Genomic DNA, 16,665 nt, shown 5'->3' on the forward strand with positions numbered 1-16,665 from the left:
CTTCAGACAGAAGTCAATTCTTGGTCCTTCAGGCCTGTCCCTGGCTTGATCTGAATCTTTGTTGTCTAAATGTTTCCTGTTGCTTTCACAAAGTCATTGGAGCTCAGAATCTGTTTTATTCTGTGGTGATGTCTCTCAGACACCTGTTTCAGATCCTCACTTGGGGTTGTGTTGACATGTTCCTGTTTAGTCCCCATTGTATGGAAATATGCAAGCCACCTTTCCATTAATACACGGACAATATTCAGTTATACATCACCTTACACTCAGATGATCAAGGTACACGTCTGTCTTTGTCTTGTAGTTTGTGTAGCATTAAGCAATCATTGGTGCATGATTTTATTAAAGCCATCCATAATAAACCCAATGTTTTCCTGATAGTATCCAAGTCTTTGCAGAGAGTCACTTTTGTAATCTCATTTGTTAATGCCATTATGACTCCATTTTAAAGTATTAAAAGTCTGGAGCATCAGATTTATCAATGGGCCTACATCTGCAGTTAATATTGCATTTTGCCATTTGAGGAATACCTGCAGGCTGTGACTGTTGCTCAGGGCAAGTGAACTACTGTTGTTAAATGCTCTTTGTCTATCTTGATTAGATTTGATATTTTTGTTTTCTGGGACTGCAGCCTATCCCCTGTCTCCTCAGCATACACATGACACAGGTCACACACATTATCCCAACTGTACAGTCCTGAGTCTGACTTCCTGTTAGGATATCTCCATATATATTATCTCCTAGAACTGGAAGGGACCCCAAAAAGTCATTGAGTCTAGCCCCCTGCCTTCACTATCAGGACCAAGTACTGATTTTGCCCCAGAATCCCTAAGTGGTCCCCTCAAGGATTGAACTCTCAACCCTGGATTTAGCAGGCCAATGCTCAAACCACTGAGCTATCCCTCCCCCCGAGGGTTTAATTTTCAAATACATTTAAAATTCTTCTTTTCACAGCTCAGCTCCCTAGGGGAGCAGCTTCAGTCTAATTGGTCAGTATTAATTTGTTCTGTGTTCTGAGCATTAGCCTGCCTTCTCAATCAGCAGAATATTTAGACTGCTTTTGAGATGGATGATGAGAGCTATATCCCTTGCCTGTGGAGTATGTTTCCGGCTAACAATCCACAGTTCTTTTAAATATGGCAATTGATGAAGTAGATTTAAAGAATGCTGTATTTGGTGCCATACATCATTATTCTGCATCCCTGAAGCTGTACAATGCACAACACTTGCTCAGAGAAGTTTTTGGGAGGCAGCTTTTTAAGATGAATTTTGTACCAAACTCCAGGTTCTGCTGACTCATCTTACAGCATTTCTCTCCTTGCCCATCTGTCTGGTTTGTATTGTTCTCTTTCTTTTTCTAACTCTCCTCCCTTTTTATCTGTGACTAGGTATCTGCATCTTTCCTATGAAGTATTTTCTACCCAATCATCTTGCAAGAGGCAAGTTAAAACAACCACATCAGAGTATAGATTTATTGGAATCAAGTGTCATATGAGAAAGATTTTTAAGAGGTTTTTAAGGTCAGGCTTGACAAAGCCCTGGCTGGGATGATTTAGTTGGGGATTGGTCCTGCTTTGACCAGGGGGTTGGACTAGATGACCTCCTGAGGTCCCTTCCAACCCTGATATTCTATGAAAGATGCCCAGTGCAAACTTCTGGTTGTCATAATATGCAGCCTCTCTGAGAAAGTTATAAGGGTGCTAGGAGGTAGAGGGACACAGAGGAAGCTGAGTCTAGAACGTGTATGAGATGAGTTCTCTAGAGAATAAGTATGTTTCCCTTCGTTTCTTTCTGGGTTGAGGTGAGGGAGATGATGTGGGATACTGGAAGAAAGCCTTAAGGCGGGACTGTAGTGCAGCAGAGGCTTTCTCCAACTACCTTGTTTTTCCCTGCCCCTACTCTGCTTGGACAAGAGAACAATCTGTCATGAGTTTCCCTACTAGTCATATCCTCACCCCTTTGTTGTAGGGAGCTTGTTGTCTGTTGGTAGTGCCAACTGGGGACTTTCTGAGAATCGCCTAGTACGTTATACCACGTCCAGGGATTTTCAGAAGCTGGAGCTATTCATTGTTTGGGGGCTTCAGCCATGTGGTTTCTTTTCTTGTGTTGCTCTTTTCTTCCTCCTCATTTTTATTCTGTGTGCAACACACTCTGCTTTCCCTCCATAAAGCAAAGGAAGCGGAGCTTTTGAATAGGAGAATTAATTCTATTTGGAGTGTAGCAGTCTTCTAGATTTGCTGCTTCCCAGAGCAGGAGCCTTTTGAACAGAGTATTGTGAGCTTCTCTGCTGATTGCCTTTGCGCTTTAGCCTCCCCTTCCGTCACTGCTTTATTTGAAGACATTTCTCCAGTGAGGTACCTGCGCATAGTAAATTGATCTTTGATTAGTTTTGACGAGGCTCTTATCTCCCCACAAGAAATTGTAAATCATCGTGCAGTCGCGGAGTGTGTTGTAAGAGACTAGTAACTGTCTGATAATAATAATCACACATAATATATCAATCTGTGCTGCTTCCCGAGAGTTTCAAAGTTGAGATCTTACTGGATATAGCTGAACTTCCCTTAACTCTGCAAAACTTCATTCCAATTTAAAATACAGCATCTCTCACCTGTGGGGTCATTTTTTGTTAAGCCATACAGTGAAGCCTGTTTGTTTAATAAAGGTAGTCTCCCAATCCCCTGTATTTAGGTGCTGACCCAAAGTATTACCAGTAGAGTATATTGAGCCTTGCTTCTCCTGCATTAGAAAGCTTCTTCTGCTGAGTCGTTGATTTTTGTGGGTCTCTTGAGTGATTTCTCTGTATAGCACATTGTTATACCTGTACAAACCTTCCACTGACTATTTCATAAACTGCTGGGATTCTTCTCATGCTCCATGTCTGGTCATTTCACCTTTGATGCTTGTCTGTCTTCCTTGAGTGGTCCCTGTACAGTCTGTAGCAGGACTGTTCAAAGCCTTTGAATAAGTTGAGTCCACTATATATAATACATACATAATTGAGTCCACAATATACACAACTATACATAAGGAGTAGTGTTCCTGAACTTTATTTTAGTTTTGTACACGTCTCTTACAAAAGGGGAAATAGTTTAATATAATTTCTGGTGACATATTTGTAAAGTGCAGATTTACTGAAGGCATTCTCAGTCCAAACTGCAGATGTGGCTCAGCTCTCTCTGGGAGTTCTGCAGTGATCTCTGTAGTGCTGCCTAGTTGTAGAGCAGGAGATCTATTTATAACCCTGAGAATTTCCCCTTAGTGTTGAATCGTTTCATCTTAATCTGCACTTCCACTTCCAGAATGACCCACGTTCCTCACAGGATGAGAAAAGGAGCCAGAGACCTATAGAACACCTCACAGCCTTACCCAGCATTTTGCTCCACAACTCTTGCACATAATTAATCCTATTTCCCTCTACATCCCAGTATGAGTTTCTTCCCTCACAGTCTGTGAATCTTGGAGGTGACGTCTTTCTGTGGCAACTGGTAATGAGGTCCCAAACGCAGGATTGTGATTTCCCTGCAAGAAGTGGCAGAAGAGGAAGGAGGAATATTATTCAAACACAAATCTCTGTTCTAGCTATAGTGAAACCAGGAGAAGTGGGGAGGTGTCTAGAAATATTAGGAAAGTCAGTTCCCTACAAATTCCAGCTCTTTTCAGCTTGTCTTCTGTTTGTCCTTCTCTCTTGTATTCATGTGAGCATGTGTTTCATGGCCAGGATACATTCCAGTTAAATTAATTGTAGCTATAATAGTTACAGGACTTGCACGCTACAGATTTAGACAGTTGAGGAAACCTTCCTTGAACCTGCTCTACCTCTCTTGATTGGGTCTTGCTGTGCATTTAATACTGGCCCCAGTTAGTCAAAGTGGGGTTGGTCTGGTTGTTTGTTTATGGGAGCAGTAGTTATTTGTTCAGGGAGCCCAGGCTGGGGTCTGCAACAGGCCCCAGGCCTAACCCTAGCCAAGGAATACCTGCCCTTAGTAACCCTGACTCTAGCCAGGAGAGCCCTACCCTTCGTAACCCTAACACTAGACTGGGGGATCCCAACAGGCCTCAGGTGTTTTTAGCTCTCGCTTCCTATGACTAGGATTTCCCAGACTTTGGGGGCCTGGTTAGGTATTGACTGGAGAGCAGGAAATAAGGATCCCATGTCAGTTGTGGGAAGTTTTCATCCCTGCCTGTCACTGGCCTTTGTGGATGAGAACCTGCATGTTAGGTCCCACAGGCTTGGAGTTGTTATGGAAATCATGCATTGTCTCTTAGGACCTGTGGGGTGGTGCTGCTCCTTGTACCCTAATCACAATAAATGTAGATAAAGACTTAATTCCTGTGTCTGACTCTGGCTGCTGCTGCATTGTGACTCTCTGATAGGTGAGGCTTCTGGAAGCTGTTACTCAGGAGACACAAGAAGTGAGGCTGAGTCTCAGTTTGTCTTGATGGGTTCTTCCCCCCTTTGTTAGAAAAGGGGGATGAGGAGAGCTCTGTCATGGATTTCTCCAGTTGGAGGTGCAGAGTTTCCCTGCCTCAGCAGGTTTTCTTGGGTCTATATTTCAGTCCTCACTCTTACTATCATTGCAGTTTACTGGACTTTAAGGGAATCCAGGCTTCAAGGCATCAGCGCCTTGTCACAGTGGTCAGGAAGGGCACTCCCCTTATGTGTAGGTAGTTACTCGTGCGGGAGATTTCCTTCTTCCTCTGAAATAACCAGGATTGGGGTTTCTTACAGAGGGCTTAAGGCTGAGTGCAGTTTGGATCTGGACATTCAGGTGTCACGCTTTAGAGAGAGACTCATTTTTGGTAGTTTTGAGTCTGTGACTCTGGGCACTTTAGCATCCTCCTGCCATTAGGAATTTGGTTCTGAGTTCTGGCATCTGTTTCACTGTCAGGAAATGAGACCTGTGAGAAGAGCACTTTTCTCAGTGTGTCTGTATTGCCAAAACTCCGTAATTGTGATTAACACACTGTAAACTATGCACAGAGTTTGCTTTCAGTATTCCCAGCCCTCTCTATTGGTTGCGAGATTTCAGCTTGTGCAAGGGACTGAGACTTCATGCTTTGTTAGGGAAGAAGGGGCAGTCCAACTGTCCCAGGGATCTTAAGGGTCTCCACCTTCATTATTCTGTGTGCTGTTAGCTGTCTGGTCATCCCTTGTTCAGGGTGCCCTCATGGAAATGCCCGGATCTGTGCTGGATTATCTGGCTAACAATAACAGTGTTTCTTTCTGGGCCTCTGCTTCAGGAGAGGCTTTTGCATTGAGAGGAGCAGGATGGATGGGACCATAAAGGTGCCAGTAGCAGCCTAATTACTCAGGAGAAAGGCTGGAGACCATTTGGCTAGGCAGAGTTGTTATGGATACTACCCTCAACAGCCTCAGAACTGATTATGTGGCTTCCTTCCTAGCCAGCCTGGGCTGTCCTTTCTCAGATATGCCTGGGCCTGAAGCATCATTATTCTGTTGCTCCCAAAAGGCAAATGATATGTCAGTATTTCCTACATGTCCTGGTATGTCCCAGCCATGGAACAATGTGCATCCCTGCTTCTGGCAAGGTTCATGGTCCCTAAATTCTCTGACCTATCCAGCTCAGACAAAAGGACCCTGCTGCAGGAGCAGGGCTCAGCCTGCAAACTGCCCTGAGCTTGGAAGTGACACCAGAAGCATGTCAGAGCTCCCCCGGGACATATTTTCACAATGTTAACATAACGTCTTGAACAGCTTAGGCCCAAGCTGAAGGTAGGAGAGAGCCGGATGTTTGCCTTCTCCAGTGAGAGACCGGGAAGGGTTAAGACAAAACCCTACCATAAATGGGAGAACATTAACACACAGGCAGCGGCAGCCCATGGCAACAGGACAGTGGTGTGCTGAGGCAGCATCTTAAGCAGAGAGTGAGAGGGGGGTGCTTTTATCCAGCGTTCTCTCTCTCACTGAACTGGTCCATGGCTGTGGTCTGCAGCACTGGGCTTTTCTAAATACTTCTCTAATTGAATTCTCAGGTGAGTTTTAATTCCTTCAGGTGATTCCACAGGAAAGTCTAAAAGAGGGGACTGTGGCAAGGTGTGGATATCTTGTCTGGTGTCCTGTCCTGCAGGGACATCCTGTTCTGTTTGTTATCCCAATGAGGGAGGTGGAGTCCTGATCCAAAGGGAATCCTGGAGAAGGATATCGCTCCCTCCAGTGGCCCCGATTGTGTTGCCTCAGCATTAAAGGGGTGAAATAGCAGACATTGTTCTTGTGCTGGAGAGAATGGACCTGGCAACTTTTATCCACAGTGCTTGGAATTGGGATAGGCTTTCCAGCTGCTTTCTTGTCATGTTGTCTGAATGGCCTGGTTCCATCTAGCTGGGCGTGTGACTCCTGTTGAGGTTTTGTGTTTCCTATTCACTGCGGTGCTGTGCTGTCTCTGCACTTATGATCAGTTCCTTCTCAAAGCATAGGTGCTCAGGCCGGCATTCCTGTGGAAAGTGGAAGATGTTCTGTGTGTATCTTTGAGCTAAAATCAAGTGCTGTGCCAGTTTAATATCAGATCTATCCTTTGCTGAAGGGCTAACACTCCAGGTGCCCTGTGAAATCCTTCCTGGGTATGTGATGTGTATACCAGTGTCTCTGGAAGCCGTGCTGGCGCTCGTGCTGCACCTGCCCTTCAAAGACCTCTTAGTTCCCCTGCAGCTTTCCATTGAGCCCTCATGATATTTTTTTCTTGATGCAATAGCAGAGCTTTCTTATTCTGAAGGTGTTTTCCAGATAATGCTGTTTGATTTCCGTGGCAATCATGCGAGGTTCCTCCATTTGTGGAGATCTCACTGATTCAGTCCATGCTCCACTCCCATCAGAGCAGCTGTTATGTGTGGGTTATACTTGTGAATGGCAGGGTTTAGCAATGCACTCTGCACCCAGAATATTCTGTTTTTCCATGAGCACTTGTTCCCCTTCTGTTGGAGACACTAACTGGGAAAGCAAATGCCAATCAGCATTCATTGTTGGAATACCTATAGCTGGGCCTTTTCCTGCCTAACCCCAGTTCCGGCTTGCAGAGCAGATGTTGCCTTTTCTGTTCTACTAGTGTTGCTATAGGATCTGAGATTGTACATCTCTTATTTCAGAGAGTTGGGTTTTTAAAGGAGCTGGTGTAACCAGACCACGGCATGACTGAGTAACATGTGCGTCATCATAATAGGCACTTTTCTGCATCAGTTGTTTTCTTCCTCTCTCTGTCACTAGTCATTCACACACAGATCCCACTGACTCCTAGGCTTTTGGGAATGGATGCTGGAAATAGAGGGAAAGGCCATGAGGTGCAGGGCTGGTTATTCGTTGCTACAAACGAGGAAAGAGTTGATTATTGTGGAGTACCAGGACCATGCTGTACCACATCCCAGGGCTGGTAATGGGTCATGCTGAGTGTTGGGTTTGGATCCTAGAAAGGGGAGCGAATACCCAGGCTTGTATGGGTTGTGCTGGGTTTTGGGTCTAAATCCCAGCTACCTGCTGGGGAGCAGGTGGGATGGTGGATTGGGCCAGTGCCAGTTCTGTTCTATGAATGGGAAGGATGGGACTCCTGTGTGTGTGTCTGTGTGGAGAGCAGCGATCTCCCTCCTGGAGGTTTTGTTGGCTGAAGCCTCAGCTTGTTTTGGAATTCAGGCTTCGCAAGGCCTTTCACGCGCTGAAGAGAGACTGCAGTTGCTGACAATAGTATGTTCAGCAGGCAACTTCAGTGGCGCCTTCTCATTGTAGCCTACGGCTGCTTGCTTTCGGCTCAAGGGCAGGGGTGTCACTCTGATCTGATGGATGTTTGGGGGAATTTGCAGGGGTACTTGTTGGAGCATTAAAATTGAGCTTTTCCGGGTCCAGTTGGGAAATGCTGAGCTGACTCCCCACGTTCTCCATTTCCGCATCCAGGAGCACTGACCCTCTGCCCAGTGATTACAGAGCCCTGAATCAGAGGAATCACAGGAACCTGGCTTTGGAGCCAGAATATTCCACCAGCGGAAGGAGAACTGCAGTTAGTGCAGTGAGTGTGCTTAAGCGGGGGGCGGGGGGGTGAGGCAGCTGGCTGGCTCTGGGTGGAGCAAGGCTGTGGGCTGGCTGTCAGGTGGTCAGTCAGGGCAGACAGACCTCCCCACAGAACGAAGGCTGTGGATTAGCATGCCTTTCCATGCAGTGATTCCCAACTCTAGGTGGGAAGCGTATGGGCAGTACTGTCCTACAGCATCCCTTCAAAGGATAGGCCATGCACACGTATGTCTCTTGATAGGCTCACCTGCTCATATAGAAACACCCTCTTCTGTGCAGTGGGATGTAGACCAAGGCCCTGGGCCAGGCGGGCTTCTCTTTTGACCCCCATGGACCTGGTGTCTGCCCATCAGTGGAAAGTTCTCACAGGCTTCTAGGGAAGTATGTTCCTAGCAGGCGTTCAGCCTGGGTCAGGAAATCACTGCTGCAAAGACTGCCAGCATCTCTTCAACACTCCCAGTCTACATGTCCTGGCCTCCACTTCTTTAAGAGATCAAGGAAATCATCCTCATGCATTCATCTTAAGGCTGGGTTCCAGCTCTGCAGGTGGCTGTGGCATTGCCTCTCAGTCTAGTAGTGGCAGGGGGCTGCCCCAGGTTCTGGCCCCATGAAGAAATCACTTTGTACTCCAGATGCTTGTTACCCATCTCCTGTCAGGTCTTGCCTGTGGGAAAGACACCTCTGTGCTGGGGACTGATTTTTCAGGCAGCACCTGGTCTTTTCCTTTGGGGAGAGGCTGTTTTTTCTATGACAGTTCAGATCTCACATAGGCTGTTTGAAATCTCCCAGCCTGAGAGCGAATGGTGGAGCTGGAGCCCACATCACATGTGGTTAGTGACCACAGCCCTGTGGGAGGGAGACAGGCAGCCTCCAGCCTGCAAAAGCAACTGTATTACAAACTGAAAAGAGAGGAACCAAGCAATAGCATCTCACTGAATTGCAACCTGCCACTGATGCAGCACAGACTTGCATGCCAGATGCCACAGGGGATTGAACCCCAGACACCATGTGACATTCAGGCCTGGGGAGGGCCTGACTCCCTGGCAGCTGCTGGGTATAACCGTAGCTCTGTCAGAAGCTCACAGTTCAGATGTGTCCATGCCTGGCATGGTGATGGAGCACAGCCGCACTAAGGGTGTGGGATGGAGATGTTGCTGTGGCTCTGTCTAGGAACCTGCTTGTGTGCCTGGTGTGGGTCAAGAAGTTGACCGTTAAGTCTCTTTTCCTGACAAGCTGGTGGTTATTAATGTCTCTGAAGCATGTAACCTCTTTCAAAGTTCCCATGTCCCCAGAGCAATGGGTGCAGTTTGCAGCTGCTCGGAGTGGGAAAGGGCCTAATGCTCAGTCTGCACTTTCCCCCTTCACCCACACTTTCTCTGCACACTGATGGCAACTAGGCTCCGTAAGCTCCTTATTTCTCTTGCACCATGACCCAAATACAGACTGGAAGCCTGCGGTAGGAGTTAGCAGAGGGTTTTGTTGTGAGTGTCATCCTCCTGCTCATAGCTCTGCAGACATAGTGACAGCAAGTCCCTAACCTCTGTCACCCAGGCTGTTTTGGCAGAGCAAGGCCAGGGGGCTCGCTGCTGAGACCTGCAACTCCCCAACCCTGCTCTTTTCTCAGCATGAAGCTGTAGCCTGGTAACAAGTTAATTTCTCACCTGTTTTCTGAAAATCATTTCTCTCCTGGGCACCAGCCCCAGCTGCACAGTTGTGACTCTGGTCTGTTTGTGTTGCACTACCCAGCCACTGAGGCAAGCAGGGAGTGGGCTGGGGAGCCTCCAGTGCTGCGCAGACAGGAGTGGGTTGATATAGCTATTCATCTCTGTAGGAGGGCCCAGGGCAAGTGTCTCTGAGTCATTCCCAGCTGACATTTTCTTTGCTATACTGAGTGGTTTGGTCTCAGTCCACTAGGAGCTGGATGATGTGTCCAGTACACAACCACCACCACAATTCGCAGTTCTTGGCCTCCTCAACAGCCCAGGACTTAATGGGTCACGGAGACTCAACTTGCCTCTGGGGCCATTCCAGTCAAGGCTGAGAGGTACTTGTGGGTGTGGAATCTTGCCCTGCTGTGACCTGTGTTATACCTGCCCTCTCGCTCTCTGGGGCTGTTCCTTTGGCTTCTTCAGCTGATTGAAATATACTTGGAAATGTACAAGAGAGAAATCTTGTCAATCCTGTATGAGCATCTTGAGAGTCATTGAAAAGGAGATAAAATGGGTGCACCAGGCCTGTATGCGCCCGGGGCCAATGCCTGCTGCTAAGGCATAAAACCTCATAACGTAAAATACCATACTCTGTAGAAAGGTACCCCTGACCTCCAGCTGGGAGAACACTTGAGGAGTCTCGTCCTAGCTCAACACATTTACAGACTCAGGCTATGTCTACACTACATCATTTACAGCTGTGTTGCTGTAGAGCTTCTGGTGAAGATGCTCTAAGTCGACGGGAGAGAACTCCCCTGTTGGCTTAATAATTCCTGCCTCCACGTGAGACAGTAGCTATGTCAGCGGGAGAAGCTCTCCCGTTGACATAGCGCTGTCTACACTGGCACTTAGGTTGGTGTAACTTATGTAACTGCTGTGTGTTCATTTCATGAAAGCCCCTGGTAGGATGGACCATGTGGGACCTTTCACTCTGACTGTCAGCCAGAGGGGCAGTCTGAGGTTTCGTAGGAGATGGGGTAGAACAACTGCCATGTAGGGCAACATTGGTGGGTGCGCTCCACAGACTGCCTGGATGTTTCCTATCCAAAGGCCCAACCCTGCTTCGCACGAGATGGTCCTCCTGCAGGTGCTCAGGTGCTGTGGGGATGGGAGCAATATAGGAACCCAAATGGATCGAAAAGAGCTGCTCACCATCTCCCCTTTCAGCAGGTTTGGGGGTGGATGCTGACTCCCCCATCTCAGAAGGAACTGGAGTAGTCTGGAGCCATGCCACCGCCCGCGGACATTGTTAAAGTGGCTGTTGAATGGCCTGGAGCCAATGCCCAGCTGCTTGAAATAGACCAGGTGAGAGTTGGGTGCTGAGTGCAGGAGAGGGACTTGGAGCATGGTGCTGAACGTGGGGAAACGGAATCATAAAGCTTCCCCTTGTGGCTGGGAGAAAGGGTCACTGCTGAGCACTCTCTCTTTCTGTTCTAGAAAAGGCCCCTGGCGTCTGTTATCAAGGAGGTCTGTGATGGGTGAGTCTGGCTTTCTGGAGGCCCTGCTGCAGCAGACCAGTCACCCTGGTGGGCCTGGCCTTTCGCATACCCTACCAGATGTGCTGTTGGCACAGTGTGGACTGCCTCCCTCCAGGCTTCCCACCTGGACATGGGGCAGGCCAGGGCTCTAGGTGGGAGCGTGAACTCCTGGGTGACGGGATCCCCTGCTGTGTATGTTTGTGCCCTGGTACTCAGGGCTCCTGAGGCTTGGCTTGGCCTGGCCTCCTCTAAGGTTTCTGCAGTCCAGGCCTTCACAGAGTTTCCCTCAGCTCCTGGTCTTATTCAGGCTGAGATCCCACCTTCTCCCTCCTCTTCAGGAACCACAATCTTCTCATTGGGGCTTCTCTCCAAATCTCCATTTCTTTCCACTTGGAACAAGCCACCCCTAGTCTGAGTCCTAGCCCTGGACATAGGTGGTGGCCTGGTAGAAGGAAGAGACAGGGCCTTATGTGTCATCCTCCCCCCTGCCAGGTGGTCGCTGCCAAACCCTGAATACTATACCCTACGATATGCAGATGGGCCCCAGCTGTACATCACAGAACAGGTCAGTACAGGGGGATGGTGTGATAGTCCCCAGGGAAGGGGTTTGAAGGAGTCTCTACATTGGCCAGCATTGAGCTGAAGCTGTCCCCATTACTGGGTGGGGTTTTGCCCCACCATTCTCCTCTATGGCCACTAAACATGGAAACTTATATTAACCAGTGCAGTCCCAACCCTTCTTCCCCTTTCCCCTATGCCTGATTGGGCACAGTTGTCCCATGGCCCAACTTCCCCTTCCTCCCCACAACTTGCTTTTGGACACAGGGACCATATGGTCCAACATAACTCCTTTCCCTCCGTGTGTGTTTGTGTGTGTGTCTATGCGCACACATAGATGCACAGGGCCATGGCCAACTGCATTTCCCCATCACCACCTCATGCTGCTCAGATATTTCTCTTTTCTCTTTGCAGACTCGTTGTGACATTAAAAATGGGACCATCCTGCAGCTGGCTGTCTCCCCGGTATATGCCTTCCTTCAGCTGTCTCCCTGCCATAGGCTCGTTCCAGCCACTCAGCGCCCTGCTTCTCCTCCCAGTGCTGGGCCTACTCCTGCTGCTTGGTGGACTAAACTGAAAGATGATGCTCACTATGAGCAGCAGTTTAGCCCCAAGCAGGAAGAGCCAGCTTTACTGATTTACTTACAAGAGAAAAATAAATAGTTTGAGTGACTTGACCCATTGGGTTGCATCCCTGGTGAGGTGATGTAACCTCACAATTTCACCCCATTAGCTCCTCCTGCATCCCCACTTCTCTTGTTGCATCTTGTTTTAAATTAGAGTTTAAGTTCCTTGGAGCAAGGCCTGTATGTTCCTGAGTGCACAGCGCCCAGCACAATAGGGCCCAATCCTGAATGGATGCTGGAGACTACCACAGTCACATAACAGTAAAAATAAATACATTTTAAAAAGCAGCTTACACAGGGATCGCTTGTCCTCCTTTGAAATGCAGCCACCTATGGGATGGGAGATGGCAGCTGTTTTTTAACCACACAGCAAAGTAGCATACCAGTTTTGTATGAGAAGTGGAGAAGAGTTCTATCTCCTTTCAGTGTGAGGACAGATGGAAAAAGGAAAAAGTGGTGGATGCATTAAAAAGCTTTAGAGAGATTTTTCTTTGGAACTAAAAGGTCTTTTGGGGCCTCATATTTCTTATGGTTCCCACTTTCAATGCCTGTACCTGCTGGAGTGGGATTGGGTGATTTATCCAGCATTAGAAACGAACATTTGACCCACCTGCCAGTTGGCTGTAGTTACAGCTGAGAGCAGCATTCCTGATCCCAACTCAATCTGCCTAGACAACTGGTTTCTGTTCTGCCAGTTCCAGTAACCCTTTGGCCTTGCTGTGTTCCTTCTGCCCATTGCTGCATCCCTGGCAGAGGCTCAGGAAGTGTCAGCAGATCCATGAGTAACTGGCAAGATCTCGCCTGTCTCCCAGTCCAGGGCAGCACGACAGCTGATGGAGAGGACCCAGTCACACAGTATGGAGGCCCGACTGGATGCCATGAAGGAACTGGCTAAACTGTCTGCAGATGTGACCTTTGCCACAGAGTTCATCAACATGGAGGGCATCACAGTGCTGACGCGGCTGGTGGAAAGTGGCACCAAGCTTCTGTCCCAGTAAGTATTCCTGTACTCCGGACTTTTGGAGCAGGGACTGGTGGGGGTGAGGAGGCTGGGGGTGCAGCAACAACTGTCTTGGTTCCAGCAGGGATTAGAATTTTTCTAAAACATTTGTTGACTGTTACAATGTTAAACTCAGGGTTTTATCTCTGGCAACTGCCAATATAACAATCACCGTGAAAAACATTTATTAAACACACAGAAAAGAGGAGAAATCATTACAACTGTTGAAACTTAAAATATCAGGGGAAAACTTAATTTTAACAGTCACCCTCATTCCCTTCCACTTTAGTTATCGAGTCTTTTAGAAGTCTTGCTCATGCATCTTTAGATGGTTTTAAAAGATAGTGTTAAATGTTCTTGCTGGGGAAAAGTCAGCAGTATATGGTCTTGAGTTGTTGAAATTGGATCCCATTCCTTTTAAGACCAAATGAGACAATCTGGCGCAAAATGGAAAAGACAGGAATAGCAAAAAATAGGACAGAGTTTTCTGTCTTGAAGTTTGTGTGTTTTTCTTGCAGTCTGGCTGCTCAGAAATTACAGGTACAGCGGGCACATGCCCCCATTAGCCACTCAAAAACCTGGCAGACTTTTTCCAGAGTGTATTGGCATAGTTTATAGCTGCTTCTCAGGGTACAGCTGAATTGCAAAAGGTGGAATTGTTGTGGCTGACTATGCCAGACTCTTATTAGGCAGAAGGCAGGAAGAGATATATGGGAAAGAGGGGAAATATGGTGGGAGAGGTAAAATGACACACTAGGAGGAGGTGATAGCAGGAACCTCAGGTCCAAGTCTAGCTGTTGATCAGGATTCAGCTCAACCCAATAGAGAGGGTGATATTTTTTGGTTCCCATTCCCAAACCCTGGCTCTGATCTGGTCAGGACATCTTTCACCATCAGGACAATGAAAGCCCAGGGGTGTGATGGTTGATTTCTGGGCCTCAACAGGTGGAGCAGAGGGGTGTGTGGCCGCAGCAGCACTTAATGGTGCCGCTCACTCCCTTTCTGCCAGCTGTCCAGGTCACAAGTGTAGCTAGTTGCCAAGTAACCCCCAGCAAAGCAGTGCACACAGGGGGGTAGCAACCCCGTCCCATCCACAGTTATCAAAATACACATCCAGTGATTCCACATATGACCATTTCCAGAATCCCATAGCTCGTTGTCAGCCTGTGACCTCCCCAAGAGTCTTGGAGACTCTGAATCCCAGCTCTTTGTGTTAAACTGATACAAACTGAATGTGTTTGATCTCCAACTTCTGCTTTTTTATATACAGTTTTTATAACCGATCGATCTAAACTTTTGTTGCCTTCCACCTGCTTTAAATGACTTAGGATACAGGCCTCTGCGCAGCTGATCTTGGGGTCTAGGGATCCTGTCCAAGGTAGAACAGCTTGTCAGGTTGTATTGGAGAGATGGGAAGCCTTACACGGGTATTTGTCCTGTTGGGTCTTGCTGGAGCAGCTTTGCCAGGGTGCCTCTTTAAGTAGAAATGTGGGACCCAGTCAATGCAGAGGGTTATTTACAGGGACATGGATGGTGTATGTCACTTAATACTAATAATGCTTATCATGCATAGCACTTCACATGAGAGACCCGATCACTTGAGCCAGGTCTGGGAGCACTGCAGAAGCCAGTCCCATGTCCTAGGGATAACTCTGTACCTTGACATACAGGAGACCTAGCTGTGAGAGCTGGGGCTCGGAGCATTGCAGAGGCAGGGCAGTGGAATATCTTGCCTCTTAGGGTACGTCTATACTTACTTCCTGGTCCGGATGTAAGCGATCGATCTTCTGGGATCGATTCCGGAAGTGCTTGCCGTCGACGCCGGTACTCCAGCTCAGCGAGAGGAGTACGCGGCATCGACGGGGGAGCCTGCCTGCAGTGTCTGGACCCGCGGTAAGTTCGAACTAAGGTACTTCGAATTCAGCTACGTTATTAACGTAGCTGAATTTGCGTACCTTAGTTCGAAGTGGGGGGTTAGTGTGGACCAGGCCTTAGTAATGAACCCTCTGGCCAGTTGAGGGGCTGTGTTGAGCAGATGCTTTGGCTGGAAGACTGGGGGCGGGGTGAATCTTGTGAAGCCACAGCGTTTGCTGAGTGGCTTGTGTCTTCTGCCCAGGCTGGTTTCTGTGTCTCCTGTAATCACACTCCCCTTCGTCCTCTCAGTTACAGCGAGATGCTGGCGTTCACCCTGACTGCCTTCCTGGAGCTCATGGACCATGGCATCGTCTCCTGGGACATGGTCTCAATAACCTTCATCAAACAGGTGTGGCTCGAGGAGAAGGGGGAGGGGGTGTTGTGTGAAGCAGTAGAGGTGTGGCATGGGGGGAGGAGAGTTGCATATGGTAGTGGGAGGAGTGAAAAAGGGAATGTGGTGTGGCACACACATGACATAGAAGGAGGGGGAGAATGGGGCAGGTGTGCCATGAGCGGGGCGGAGATATGGCGTGGCCTGTGGGGAGAACAGAACATGATACTGTGGGGGAATTGGGTGTAGTGTGGCATGGGGCAGGGAAGGAGACATGATGTGGAGGAAGGCCTGGCATAGAGTGGTGAAGTAGGGCACGTGATGCACACACATGGTGCAGGTATGGCGTGGAAGGAGTGGGAAAGGAACAGCTTAACTCCAAACATTTCCCCAGTGGGTTTTCTGCTGGAGGCTTGTCTCTGTGGCAGTTTGTGTCTGGAGTTAGCAGAGGAGGTGGAAAGCTTTCCTGCTGACTATTCAGACCCCACCTGCAGCTCTAGCACAGCCCACCCCCCGCAGTGTCATTGTTGCTAGCAGGGAGTGTTACAAACACCCTGCTGACCTGAATTCTGGTTGGGTTCTACTCCGTTCAGGAAATGGGTCTCTGTTCATGGTGGTTCCTGTAGATTCATGTTTGGTGATTGCAGCTCCTAGCTCCTGCTCACCTGGGCAGACAGGACACAGCAGCAACCACCAGTATTATAGATGCTTGGATTCTGCTTCTGTCTGAGCTCTAAGCCCTGCTACACTAGATCACTTTTGGAGGCAGGGCTGGGATCAGAGTGGTGGGCAGGCACAGGAGCCAGGGATCAGATTATAGCCTGTGTATTCTGTGGTCATGGAATCATCCACAGATTTGTGCTCCAGAATCTCAGCTTTCAGTTAAAAATAAAACTGAGTTTCTAGCCCTTGTTATTGCAGAGAAAACATGACTCTAGTGTAGGTACTGCAGTGCTGTCTTTCTAAGTCTGGGGACAGTTTGAAACAATAACTCCATAAGACACAAGAACAGAAAAACGGCTATACTGGGTCAGACCA

At 48.2% G+C, this 16,665-nt stretch overlaps 1 protein-coding gene across 2 annotated transcripts in view; it reads left to right on the forward strand.

The window, feature by feature from the left end:
• The first annotated feature begins 10,905 nt into the window (after window positions 1-10,905).
• Window positions 10,906-16,665, forward strand: part of ELMO2 (engulfment and cell motility 2) — a 33,949-nt gene continuing 28,189 nt past the window's right edge. For both annotated transcript variants that reach the window (XM_065414293.1, XM_065414294.1), the window contains exons 1-6: window positions 10,906-11,025; window positions 11,158-11,198; window positions 11,691-11,763; window positions 12,171-12,221; window positions 13,195-13,376; window positions 15,546-15,645. In XM_065414293.1, coding sequence (XP_065270365.1) covers window positions 10,948-11,025; window positions 11,158-11,198; window positions 11,691-11,763; window positions 12,171-12,221; window positions 13,195-13,376; window positions 15,546-15,645 — 525 coding nt within the window. In that variant the 5' untranslated portion in view covers window positions 10,906-10,947. The remainder of the gene's footprint in view (window positions 11,026-11,157; window positions 11,199-11,690; window positions 11,764-12,170; window positions 12,222-13,194; window positions 13,377-15,545; window positions 15,646-16,665) is intronic.

The sequence above is a fragment of the Emys orbicularis genome, chromosome 12 (genome assembly GCF_028017835.1).
Source record: "Emys orbicularis isolate rEmyOrb1 chromosome 12, rEmyOrb1.hap1, whole genome shotgun sequence".
NCBI classification, from domain to species: Eukaryota; Metazoa; Chordata; order Testudines; family Emydidae; genus Emys; species Emys orbicularis.